General features: G+C 39.8%; 1 protein-coding gene across 1 annotated transcript in view; it reads left to right on the top strand.

Annotated features, from left to right (window-relative positions):
* The window catches only part of Smp_090870 (putative protein transport protein Sec13), a gene marked incomplete at its 5' end in the record, with an annotated part of 72,714 nt that overhangs the window by 34,049 nt on the left and 24,387 nt on the right, over nt 1-14,278 (top strand). The window contains 4 exons of the mRNA XM_018794644.1: nt 10,061-10,105; nt 10,144-10,259; nt 11,461-11,612; nt 12,511-12,644. Of these exons, the coding sequence (XP_018649035.1) occupies nt 10,061-10,105; nt 10,144-10,259; nt 11,461-11,612; nt 12,511-12,644 (447 nt within the window). The remainder of the gene's footprint in view (nt 1-10,060; nt 10,106-10,143; nt 10,260-11,460; nt 11,613-12,510; nt 12,645-14,278) is intronic.

Genomic DNA, 14,278 nt, shown 5'->3' with positions numbered 1-14,278 from the left:
TGAAAAACTAGTTAAGTGGTCACATTTTTCGGGCTTAGACATTAATTCCAGTAAGAGTGTGGTCACTTATATCGGGCACAGTAGTAGTTGTCAGTATACCATCAACGGTACATCGCTTTCACGTGCGCAGGAACACAAAGACTTAGTGGAAATAGTAAGTCACAACTTGAAAACAACTAACGTTACAATTCGAAAGTCACCAAAGATTTTCGAGCGTTACGGTCACTTCACCGAGCTTGCAAGTGCTTTGAGATTTTTCGAGGTTTATATCCCACTTATGTACGACCAAACCTAGAGTACTGCATCTAAGCAGCCAGTCCGTGTCTTATAAAAATACTAGCTCAATCGAGCGTATTCAGCTTGTGGGAAAGGATGAGTGAAAGATCTTTCTTACTCCTTTAAGATGAACTCTCAAGACTCCTGAAAATTTTCCCCTTATCCTATCGTAGAACGTGAGATGAACTTATATTGACACTTTGTGTCTTTCATAGGGATTGAGTATTATTATGTCTAATCTTTGTGCTCCCCTTAGCACTACTAATCTTCCAAGCTACAGCTCGGGGGTTCAGGAACAGAGATATAATAAACTTTCATCAAGAAGACTGAAGAACATCTACCACAGTGCAGTGATTTCGTTCTTGTTGTGATTATCGTTGCTTTTGTGTATTTGTTGCATCAAAAAGCATTCTTGGTCTACTTTAACTTGAATTATTTCGGTTAAGGTTTGAAGTTTTGTTGAACCCTTTATCTCGTGGTACCTTCTTTTGCATGGACTCTGACACTTGTGTTACTATCGTGATCATATTGTATTTTTAACCCTAATTTGATTACAACGGTTGACAGTGTTTACAAATGTGGACAGCTGAACTGTTTATCCCCCGTAGATGAAGGGATGCAGTGTGATGAATGCAAAGCGTGGTTCTACAAGATGTGTACCCGTCTCTGTCCGGCTGTATACAAAAGATGCTCTAAGCCTAACTCGTACTGGCTTTGCATGTTCTGTTGTACTAACAAGACGATATTAATCCAGGAGGCTATGAGCCTATTAGCTCTAGCCTGTAAAAAGAACGATAGTAGGTGCGCTAGTAACACAAGTACTGACAGTGAAGACAGTGTCAGTGTTGTAAGTGCTGTCAGAAGACGCGTTAAACAATTTACTATGAATGATGGGAAAGTGAAATTTCCGTTACAACTAACGGGGAGTAAATCACCGCTTGATATTGACATGAGTAATAATGCATCTTCAGTAGGAACTGAGGACCCGGATAAAACCGTCACCGTCCCAAATAGTCCCGATGTGGCTGTCTTGAATAATGAAAAATGGACCTCAGTACGGAGGGATAAAAAGCTAAAGATAAAACACACTTGGTTGACAAGTCATTGGGGAACTCGCATCCTGAGTCACTCAATGCACTATCACACTCTGATAGTACGGCAGAACACACTAAAGGTGTTCAGGTCAAAAAATTGGTTGGAATAGGTAAAAGGGTCGATGACAGTGTTCTACCCCGACCATGTAGACTCCTTAAGGTAATCCAAGGGTCGGAGAAATAACGTGATATTCTGTTAAGTAGTGCTCGAAGTCACGACAATTCTGATATTCGAGTTAGACCGGATATGTCTCTTGAAGACAGAATAAAAAGGAAGACAGCACTAACTGAACTAGAAACCTGTCGACAAAACGGTGAGGAAAATCTTTGATTGGTGGGTTATCTAATGGTCAGGTCTTCGATGTGAATGCTACCATGGCCTGTGTGGATAGGTCGTTCTCCCTAGGAGTTTTATATGTCAACGCTCGTAGTCTAAGACATAAATTCTACGAACTAGGAGCATTAGTGGACAAATTAAGGCCACTCGTCTTAGGCGTGACGGTAATTTGGTTAGTCCATGACTCCGACATTACCTCAGAATTATCCAGATACCAATGCCTCAGAAGTGATAGACATAGATGCAGGAAAGGAGGTGGCGTCCTTCTATACATAGCCAATAATATAAGTATCCGCTTCTCCGTTTGCGAATCCCATGATAATGGAAGTTGCGAAGTCATTAGCTGTGAGCTCAATATCGGATGTTGTACATTTGTACTCGGTGTCATCTATCGCAACCCAATCTGCTTAGCTGATGTATTATTTAAGAGCACATTCGGCTATGGGGTGCAAATAACAGATGCTTGATATTAGATTTTAATGCACTTGACATTAGTTGGACTGAGATGACCACGAAAGTATATATAAACTCCTTTGATAGCAGGTTCTTGGTAACGGTAATGGAGCATGCATTAGTACAGCATGTATCCAAACCTACACGTTTTGGTGTAAACCAAGGTTCTTCTCTGTTGGACTTGGTAATCACTCATGAGACTGAAGATATCTCTAACCTAAATATTCTTCCCCGTTAGTAAATAGCGATCACGCTGTTTTATTATTCACGTTTAGAGCTAGTGATATGATATACGATCAGATTAAGCCTCGCCCAAACATATAGAGAGCTAACATACCAGCCATTCAGGAGTGTGCTGCTAAGATAGATCGGTCAGTAGATACTAGCTCATCAGTTGAAGAGGCGTGGTCTATATTTAAAGGCAAGTTTAGTGCAGTCACGTCCCCGTTCATACCATACTTGGTACCACGGAGACCGAATAATAGTCCACCATGGATAATCAAACAAGTCAAGAAACTTCTTAGGCGTAGGAAAAAGCACTGGAATATGTTTATCTCTACTGGCTTTGAACATTACAGATCCAGTCATTGTAAGATTAGAAAAACTTGTAAAGCGTTAATTAGTAGGACTAGACAGTCATATGAAAAACGATTGGTTAGGGATTGTAAATATAGTCCAAAACGGTTATTCTCGTACATAAAAAGGCGAAGTCAGAGAAGTGATGGAATCCCATCACTTTTGGTACAAAAAAATCCGTTAATTTTGCCAATAAATGATATCGAAAAAGCCGAAGCTTTATCAGAATATTTAAGTAGAGTTTTTTTCTAACCATAATGAGGAACGACCACCTATTCATTGTGATTGTGGAGTCTTGTTGGTGAACCTTTCGTGCCTTAAGGTAACCCTCGTGCTATTGATAGAAGAAACCAGAGAAGTAGTGAATAGGTCTTTATTTCGATCTTCGCGCAGTCACAGTGGAGCGTGGGATTATCTGTTCAGACAAACAAAGGCTCTCAACATTCCATATAAGATAGTAGGGAATATAACGCTTACAAAAGGTAAGGAAGTGAATGAATACTTGAACAATACTGTTTTAGCATATGCTTGGTTGTTTGGGGTCAACTCTTAACCAACCAACCTGAGCTGTTACAAACCGTGTAGTTATTGAGAAAGATACTAAGACTACTTCAGTATCTCAAACCTGACAAGTCCAGTGGTCCTGATTATATTCATCCTAGGATTATGAAAGCCCTATCAGATGTAATTGCTGAACCTTTAACGATACTGTTTGATGTGTTCCTTCGGCAGTCCAGATTGCCCAGAGACTAGAAAGACGCGGTAATCAGTCCGGTGTATAAGGCTAGGAGTAGAGATTTAGTTGGTAACTCACGACCCGTTAGCTTAACTAGTGCAGTTGTAAAACTGATGGAAAAAATTATTAGGATGGCTGTTATAATCTATGTGGAAGGACATGATCTATTATCCAGGAAACAAAATGGTTTCCGGAAATGCCTATCATGCCTGACAAATCTCCTTGCTGCAAGAGAAGATTGGGCTGAGGCAAAAGACAGAAATATTCCTGTAGATGTGATTTTCGTAGATCTAAGTAGTGCCTTTGAAAAGGCTCCCATTCTGGTCTTAAATAAAAACTGGATGCTTTTGGAATTCATTATGCAGTCGTAGGCTGGATAAGTGACTTTCTGCATGACAGGAGACAATGGGTAAGAGTAAATGGAGCTCTCTCATCGTGGGATCCTGTAAAAAGTGGAGTTCCCAAAGGCACAATCCTCGGTGTTCTCTTTTTACTTTATGTAAATGAATTACCAACTGTAGCTAAGTCATCCGTCCTACTTTTCGCCGATTTGGAGACCTATATACAGCATGTCAGATAGAATAGTATTACAGGAAGATCTCAACTCATTAGTGGCATGGATGAACGAGTGGTCACTAGAAGTAAATCCTAACCAAATTGTAGTGATGCAACCAAATAAATACAATGATTCGTATTACTACACAATATGTGGATTCGTAACTCCGCCTGTAGCTCTTCTAGAGTTACTGCCGGTCCCAAGCCCGGGTAAAGGAGGAGGGTTGGGCATGGGGTTAACGACCCCATCCCGTGGAAAAGCTAACTCGCTAAAAAAGCGCTAACCAGAAAAAATAATTCAAACCATTTAAACTCTGCCTTGGGAGTTGAAGGAATAATTATGACGTCTCATGATGAAAGCCGAAATTCTTCGGAAGTCACGAGACCTATGCACCTTCTAACAACCAGAGCAACACTCTTTATGGGTACATGGAACGTCCGGACAATGTGGGAGACAGGAAAGACCAGCCAAATAGCAATGGAAATGAGGAGATACACCTTGGCAGTACTCGGAATCGGCGGAACCCATTGGACACAAACTGGACAACAAAGGCTAGGTACAGGAGAGATGCTGCTGTACTCCGGTCACGAAGGGGAAAATGCTCCACACACTCAGGGAGTTTCTCTAATTCTGTCCAAAGAAGCACGAAATGCACTTGTGGGATGGGAATCTCATGGACCCAGGATAATCAAAGCATCATTCAAAACAAAGAAGGAGGGGATCACAATGAACGTTATTCAATGTTATGCACCCACCAATGATAGCAACGACGATGATAAAGATCAGTTCTATGAAAGGCTGCAATCAATTATAGAGAAGTGCTCACGAAAGGACCTGACCATCCTGATGGGAGATCTAAATGCTAAAGTTGGAGTGGACAACACAGGATATGAAGATGTAATTGGACGACATGGACTAGGAGAGAGAAATGAAAATGGGGAAAGACTTGCAAACCTATGTGCATTCAACAAATTGGTTATAGGTGGCACAATATTCCCACACAAACGCATACACAAAGCTACATGGATCTCACCAGACCAAACCACAGAGAACCAGATAGATCACATCTGTATCAACAAAAAATTCCGAAGATCAATGGAAGATGTGAGAACCCGGAGAGGAGCTGATATAGCTTCAGATCACCACCTGGTTGTGGCCAAGATGAAACTGAAGCTAAAGAAACACTGAACAACTGGACAAACAGCACTACAAAGGTTCAATACAGCCTTCCTTTGAGGTACTGACAAGCTCCATGAATTCAAGATAACTCTCAACAACAGGTTCCAGGCTCTACAGGATCTACTGAAAGAACAAGAAACTTCTTTGGAGGACAACTGTAAAGGGATAAAAGAAGCCCTAACTTCAACGTGTCAGGAGGTTCTTGGTCCCAAGAAGCATCATCACAAGGAATGGATCTCTATGGGGACCCTGGACAAAATTCAAGAAAGGAAGAACAAGAAACTAGCAGTTAACAACAGCCGAACACGAGCAGAGAAAGTCAAAGCACAAGCAGAGTACGCAGAAGCAAACAGGGAAGTGAAGAAAAGCATTAAGGCCGACAAGCAGAAATACATAGGAGAACTAGCAACGACGGCGGTAAAAGCTGCAAGAGAAGGGAATATGAGACAACTATATGATACAACGAAGAAATTGGCAGGGAGATATAGTAAACCAGAGAGACCAGTCAAGGACAAAGAAGGAAAGACAATCACTGAGATTCAAGAACAGAGGAAAAGATGGGCAGAATACTTCGGGGAACTGCTGAATAGACCAGCCCCATTGAATCCACCGAACATCGAAGCAGCCCACACTGACCTTCCAATAGATGTCACTCCACCAACGATCGAAGAAGTCAAGATGGCCATCAGACAAATCAAAAGTGGGAAGGCGGCAGGACCTGACAATATACCAGCAGAAGCACTGAAGTCAGACATTGAAATAACTGCAAACATGCTTCACCTTCTATTCAAGAAGATTTGGGAAGAGGAACAAGTGCCAATGGACTGGAAAGAAGGATATCTCATCAAGATACCAAAGAAAGGAGATCTGAGCCAATGTGAGAACTACAGAGGCATCAGTTTGTTATCAGTACCAGGAAAAGTTTTCAACAGAGTGCTGCTGAATCGGATGAAAGACGCAGTAGACGCCGAACTTAGGGACCAACAGGCTGGATTCCGTAAGGATCGGTCGTGTACAGACCGAATTGCGACACTACGGATCATCGTTGAACAATCAGTTGAGTGGAACTCATCACTATACGTCAACTTCATCGACTATGAGAAGGCGTTTGACAGCGTGGATAGGAGAACATTATGGAAACTTCTTCGACACTATGGAGTTCCTGAAAAGATTGTCAACATTATCCAAAACTCATACGATGGACTACAGTGCAAAGTGGTGCATGGAGGACAGCTGACAGATGCATTTCCAGTAAGGACCGGAGTCAGACAAGGCTGTCTACTCTCCCCATTCCTCTTCCTTCTAGTGATTGACTGGATTATGAAGAATTCGACATCTGACGGGAAATACGGAATACAATGGACTTCTCAGAATCAATTAGATGACTTGGACTTCTCAGATGACCTAGCCCTCCTCTCTCATACACACGAACAAATGCAGATGAAGACCGCAAATGTAGCAGCAGCCTCTGCATCGATAGGCCACCACATTCACGAAGGAAAAAGCAAGATTCTCAAATACAACACAGAGAACAACCCAATCACACTTGACGGAGAAACTCTGGAAGAGGTGGAAACATTCAAGTACCTGAGGAGCATCGTTGATAAACAAGGAGGATCGGATGCAGATGTAAAGGCGAGGATTGGCAATGCAAGGGCAGCATTTTTACAATTGAAGAACATATGGAACTCAAAACAACTCTCAACCAATTTCAAGGTCAGAATCTTTAATACGAACGTCAAGACAGTCCTACTGTATGGAGCTGAAACGTGGAGAACTACTACGACCATCATCAGGAGGGTACAAGTATTTGTAAACAGTTGTTTACGCAAAATACTCAACATCCATTGGCCGGATACTATCAGCAACAGCGTTTTATGGGAGAGGACAAACCAGCAGGTTCCAGCTGAAGAGGAAATTAGGAAGAGACGTTGGAAGTGGATCGGACATACATTAAGGAAATCACCAATGTGCATCACGACTCAATCCCTAACTTGGAATCCGGAAGGGAAGCGGAATAGAGGAAGGCCAAAGAACAGACTACGCCGGGAAATAGAAGCAGATATGAAAAGGATGAATGTTAACTGGAAAGAACTGGAAAGGAAGGCTCAAAACAGAGTTGGATGGAGAATGCTGGTGAGCGGCCTATGCTCCTCGACGAGGGGTAACAGGCGTAAGTAAGTAAGTAAATGTGGATTCGTGTTACCCGAAGTAAAAAACTATAAAGATTTGGGAGTCATACTAAGCAGTGATCTCAAAACAACTAGTCACTGTAAGGCTGCTGCAAAAGGCTTTAGGGTATTATGGTCTATTTGTAGGTCTTTCCGGTATCTGGATGAGGAAATGTCCAGATTATTATACCCAACTTTCGTACGACCACATTTAGTACATGGGATTCAAGTGGCGAGTCCTTGTTTCAAATATGAGACGGATATGTTGGAACGAGTCCAACGCCGCGGGACAAAAATGGTAAAAGGTCTATCTGGCCTATCCTATGAAGATAGACTGAGACACCTCAACTTATTTCCGTTATCTTACCGAAGAATACGGGTGATCTAATATTGGCATATCGTATCCTGAACGATGACCTTGGTACTAACATGTCCTGTCTTTTCCTTCCATCTAGGACTGATCAATTGAGGGGACATTTGAAGGAAGTCCAAAAAACCGAGGTCAAATCGTCTACGTCTGGAGTTTCGTTTCTCGCGTCGAGTAGTGAATTATTGGAATTCTCTATCAGAACACGTAATATCAGCACCTTCTGTTGATATATTCAAAACGAGATTGGACCTCCACAATGTAACAAACTGCAAGGATTAAAATAGGTCGTTAATATACCTAGGTTCTTGCCTGGAGGTATTGGTGATCCACTGCTACTAGACACGGAAGCCCGTTAAGCGAAAGCTTCTTCTATTCCGTCCTCAACCATGTGAACCATTTGAATAGACCTCCTATCCTTATTACTGAAGACTGAAGTGGTTAATGACTGAGACGCCTTGCAAAAATTAAGGGTATCAGCTCCGTCAGTGAATATTTTCATGAAGAATGTGAACCTTCACCGAAAAACAAGCCGTAGGGATTCACACAGGTCCACCAATCTGCTATCCTTACTAATGAGTACTGAGGATTATTGATTGAGTGCGGTAGTTTCGAGAGCTGCGCTACTTCGTGACGTGTTTGTTTTATTTTAAGCTATGGTAAGAGTTTTGGTATAACGTAGTTCCTATTTGACGCCAATATTTAAGGACACAAGCTCTACGAATTATTCTTATGGTGATAGTAGGCGGATGATCCTTTATTATCTCGGACATTCATCCTACACATAGTCGCCCAAAAAACCAATAAAGGGGAAATAATGGCGAACAAAGGGGAAATGCATTGGAAAATAAGAGAGGAATAAGGGGGAATCGCACAAAAATGTCTGCTTTTTCACCTGTTTGGCGGAAATAGTGCGGTTTTCCCCCTCTATGTCGTTAATTGTTTCAAGTGTCGCTCAATTGTCTACTTTTCGCCTAAATATACTCCGAATTGTCTACTTTACGCCTAAATGTACACCGAATTGCCTACTGTTCTCCTAAATGTTCGCGTAAATATACGCATTTATTGCCTATTTTTCTTCTAAATGTACGTCGAATTGTCTATTTTTCGCCTATATACACAGCGATCTACGTAATTTTGCATCCACTCTTAAAGCACTTTTGGCATGACCCTAAACATCTCCTGTGTTCTTCATTCCCACAACACGCCACACGAAAACAAATGTGTGTAAAATATGGTGTATGTTCAAAAAAAATAATTGAAAACAAAAAGCGTATTGTCGTGCAACGTTGTGAATAGTTGATAGATGCTAGAGCATCAGTCATTATATTTCATTTATAATTGTCAGGTGCCAGTGTCAACGATCCGTTCTAATACTGGCCATAAATGTTGACTAGAGCTCCTTTTAATAGAAAGTCCATCCATATTAATATACAACTCTAAAGTATCAAAGTCACAAGTGCACAACCAAAGTTCAACATGTCTTAGCAGATTAGTTTTCAATCCCAGATTGTAGTAAACCCCACTGCTGATGAACTTTGGTTGGACACTTATGCACGTCCTCAGGACACTTCTGATGCTAGTCTAGACGCGTTCAGAACTTTTCTTCCAAAGTAGTTGATTTAATGTTAATTTCCTATACTCATTAAAAATAAAATCGAATAAAATGAAACTGAAAGTGGGCTGCTTTGTCTCCTCACTGTAGCCTCATTCTTCTACGTATGCATCAACATTTAAGTAGTTCAATAAGACGATCCTAATAATGTGAGTCCATAACTCTCCTTCATTAAGTTAGCACTAAAATTAGCAATAAAGTCAGTGTGTCTCCTGCTTTTTCTCACTTTACCGTATCTCTGTGTTATGACAAGCCAGATATCTGATGTGCTTGTTTTCTCTTTGAATAATGGTTATGTATTTTTTCGCGACTTATGCATGTAAGTCTATTCTTAATATATGAGATTTGTTCCTTTGACAACCGCTTCAGGTTAACGTTATATGGATATGATCAAAAGTAGAGAGTCCGCTTTTTCCAATATGTGTGTACTGATTCGGTTTCTAAATATGTAACCTATATCTTTTAAGGTGCTTAGTTATGAATATAAAATCCTTAAATCCATTGAAGTCGATTCCCAATGAACACGAACGTATACTTTCGTAAGCTTTTAAACTGAAACCAGCAAAGTGATTCCGATGTTAGCCAACTGTAGCATTATAAGTCTCATTTATGTACGTATATTGCATATCAAATTTATTTTAACACTATCACAAAATCGTACCTTTCTCAGATAATTGTTTTCATTCGATTGTTGATTTAGGTTTCTGGCATTCAAACTATCGATACTAACCATGAAGATATGATAGTAAGCTTTTTATATTCCAAATATTGTCGAATTCTTAGCATGATGCTCAGTTGGACTACTATGGAACAACTCTAGCAACAGCTTCGTCTGACCATTCAGTTAAAATATTTGATGTCCGTAACAAGAAACAAGTTCTTATAGCTCATTTACGAGAGTATGTTTTAAGCGATTTTGTGTTAATATTACCATAAACTTTTGAATGCATTTCAACATGATTAGAGATTTGGGGGTATTCCAACCAATTCAAGATACTGGGATCAAGAAGTCTAATTTCAGTGAAGTAACCGCATAAGTTGGCAGCTCGTTAGTTAGTAACATCCAAAGGCGTGTCTGAGGATTGGAGGGATTTTTTGGGAACATTTTATCTGGTTTGTGTCCTCGGCAGTGTCGACCAAACTGCTTTGTCCCTCAGCCCCCCAAATGCCCTGGTACGGCCGAGAGTGGGGAGAGTCCTTTCTCCCTCTCGAAATGCTCCCACATGGCCGCGCGTAATAAGCCTCTGCCAGGGAAGTCCTACTCACTGCCTTCTCATGGTGAGGGTGTTGTTTACGAAATTGAGAGGACGGAAAGCGAATGTCCGGCGCTTTGACCGGGTTGGTGGACACGGAAAGTTCACTTAGGGGAGTTGGAAAACCCTGATTCCAAACCAATGGTGTACATGGGCTCCAGTATCCTAATGGAACAAATGGCGTATGAATCAATCGTTGGTCACCGGCTACCATAGAAGTGCATCTCCTCACGATGCTCCACTGCCTTGTGGATCAGACCTTTATGTTGAAAGCTCCAGGTGTGGCCCCCTAAGAAAACCACCTGCTTCAGTTTGGGCACCTGGGCAGTATCACAGCCCTCACACAAATCGAATGAGATTTGTGCTTCGCATATGTATCTGGTGCTTCCTTGTACCAATATTTCTGTGTTTAAATAAATAAATAAATTTGTCCCTCAGCCAGTGACTACCAATATGCTTAAGTTAATAACGCGGAGGCTTGTAAGAAACCTCAGCTTTTAGGGTTCTAAGTTTTAATTTAAATCAAGAGGTCAAAAGTAATCCTGATAAAAATATTCGTTCATAAATTAACAACATCTTCGACACTTTGTTTTCATTGTATCTTTTGGTGACTTATATGACATATGCACAAAGTACATGATTCGTGTGGTCACTCGTGTACGGTTAAGGTTTTTCCTTATTCTGTGGCTTTTTTTAATTTGGTATATGTGCTTACAATTTCTTTGCCACATTTATGTACAATATAGTTTTTATTTGCAAATTCTGAATGTAAACTAATCTTTGGTTGTCTAAAAGTATTTCATACACATACTATCATCTGTTTTATCTACTAATCATTTTCTTATAGTCATCAAGGACCTGTTTGGAGTTTAAGTTGGTCACATCCTATGTATGGGAGTTTACTGGCCTCTTGCGGTTATGATCGTAAGGTGATTATCTGGCAAGAAATCAATGGACGATGGGGAAAAGTCTTTGAATATTCTGAACATGCTAGTTCAGGTTAGATATAAACACAATATTTCGAAAATATATTTGATCATGTACCAGTATGAGTTGACTAGTATCACAATTGTAGTATATTTTAAGCCACCAGTCAGTTGAACATCCAGTGTTTTCAATTGTTTAAGCAAGAACTGTTCCTCATACAAGTCTATGAAGACTGATGGTTTGGAAAGGTGGTTCGAAATACTTTTTCATAAATATAATCCCACGTGTTCGCCGTTACTCCTTTTGAACCGAGGAAACTTTTTCTTTCTATAAGAGGTAGTTAATATGTTAGTGGTCTCGAAGATCCTAAAAATAACACAGTCATAGGTGTTTTATCTAAAAACTTTCTTGATGGAATGTCAAGGCCGATTTTTTGTACATAACACAGCCCTCGTCATATTTTGGATAACACAAGTGTACATAATTTCTCTTAATGTCTCGGTCATATACATTCCAATCACTTGCTTTCAATTATTTGTTGAATCCAAGATTACGTACCATCTACGGTGCTTCGCAAGCTATGTATCACTTTATAATTGTCGTTTTTAGAGTTCTCTTACAATTTAAATCTGATAAATCACTACAAAACTCAAAGTCAACACACAATATGTTTAAAGTGGCTTTATAGTAATTTAGTCCTATGTTGGTAGTGCCGCACAAGCCACACTTGCTTTTAAGATGTTGGAGAAGACTTGTAGCTCAGGTGGATGATTTTGATAGAGTTTTGTTCTCTGAGCTGGATGGTTTGGTCGTGGGGCTTTCATCGTTCTTCTGAACGACATCGTCAGCACACACTTTGAACGTAATTCTAAGGTATTTCCTTAACTTCATGACATTTGCATTTGGTTAGCTATACAGCTCTTAGTCTTTTTTCTTCTGAGTAATCCACTGTTTGTTTTTTATTTAATAGTCAATTGCGTTTGTTGGGCTCCTCATTCTTATGGACTAATGCTAGCATGTGCAAGTTCAGATGGGACAATTTCCATCCTTATATCAGACGAAACAAACTCTTGGCGTGCCTTTCGAATCCCAGAGGCACACTCCGTAAGTGGTTATATCAGTTGTGTAGTTTCATGACCCCCTCAATTTTTTACCAAATCGACCCCGTCATTGTTTAAAGCACATAAGTTGAACGTTAATACTGAAAAGCCATCGATATTACTTTTCGAAAACATAACAAGCTACTAACAAACATGTTAGTAGTACAAAAATGCAATATGTTCTAAGAGTGCATTTGCACTCCGTAACAAGAGTAGGAAATTATTTGGAAAACGGTTTCACCGTTAAAGTGGTATAAAAATGTAAGTCACTTAACTCAGAAAAAAGAGTGATATTTTAATGCGGGTCTATTATATCAGTCAAACAGCGTTTTCAATCTCTGCTTTTGATTTCACAGTTCTGTCTATAGGTCAAATGATTTCTAGTTGACAAATGTTAAGTAGTGATTTAGTTTTTTCACACAAAATATTATGTATATGAACGATTCGTTTAAGGGAATATTACTGAATTCTAAGCCAGTCTACGATACATTGTGTTTTGGCAGGAATAATCTCAAAAATACTCTCGAAACTGTAAATGCATTTTTTTTTATAGATATCTCTCCACCTACTATTTTGATATCTATTGATGTAAACACATAATTATCACCATGACCCAGTATGTAAGAAACAAATTCTTGCTTATTTGGGACACCATTATAATTATTATACTTGGAAGTGAAAACTTCCCCCATAGTTGATAAGTAATTTTTCCGTCACGTAAAATCGTTTTTATATGTTAAAACATTTAGTAATGTAGCTGAATTTCTGGTGAGATTGAATTCCTGACCAATCCACTTATTTTTCATGTTACTACTAACACTAGTATTCTACAGATTTTTAATTCAAACTGATTTAGTTACCTGTAATCGCTACATTAATTAGTTTAACTGCTCTGTAGCTACCCTCTAGTTGCTACTTTGAACAAACGACCTGTATGGGATGTCATATCATCTCCTCGATTCAGTAAAATAAAAACAACCATAGCTAATCTAAAGCGAGGGAGGGCAGAAGGCTCTGTTGAATTAACCCATGAAATCTAGAGGAATAGTGGTTCAGTTTTAGCTGTTAGATTGGCTACGATATTAGCTAGAATATGGGAACGGAACGCATCTCTTTTCCACTGGTTTAGATCGTTGATCGTTTTAGTCTGTAAGAAAAAACAAAATTTCACTCGTAAAAACCACGGACGAATCAGTTTGACTGACAGTATCTATAATATTAGCTTCAATCATCATCCAACGCCTAACTGAAGCTCGTGAAAAACAAACTCGAGAAATACGGGTTGTTTGCAGACCTGAGCGTGGATGTGTTGACTAGATATTTACCCTTCATCAGGTTCAGAAATGTAAAATTATCTACTGACTCTCAACCACTATCGTATTTCTCAAATTTAAGGCAGGGTTAGAATCAGTAGGTTGACAGGTTTTGTGCCAACGTCCGTCATCGAAAGACATATCAAAGAAGTACATTAACTTTATACAGACTTTCCGTTTGAACACCACTGCTCGAGTCAGAATTTTTAGCGAGCTGTCACGGGAGTTCATAACTTCAAGTAGTGTTCGTCAGGGTTGTTCTCGTCCTTTATTTTTTATCCAACTTTGTCATAGACATTCTTTTAGGGATAACGCTCACACTGTT

The sequence above is a fragment of the Schistosoma mansoni genome, chromosome 1 (genome assembly GCF_000237925.1).
Source record: "Schistosoma mansoni strain Puerto Rico chromosome 1, complete genome".
NCBI classification, from domain to species: domain Eukaryota; kingdom Metazoa; phylum Platyhelminthes; class Trematoda; order Strigeidida; family Schistosomatidae; genus Schistosoma; species Schistosoma mansoni.
Note: the sequence above shows the minus strand (reverse complement) of the source record. Positions and strands in the feature narration are given on the sequence as shown.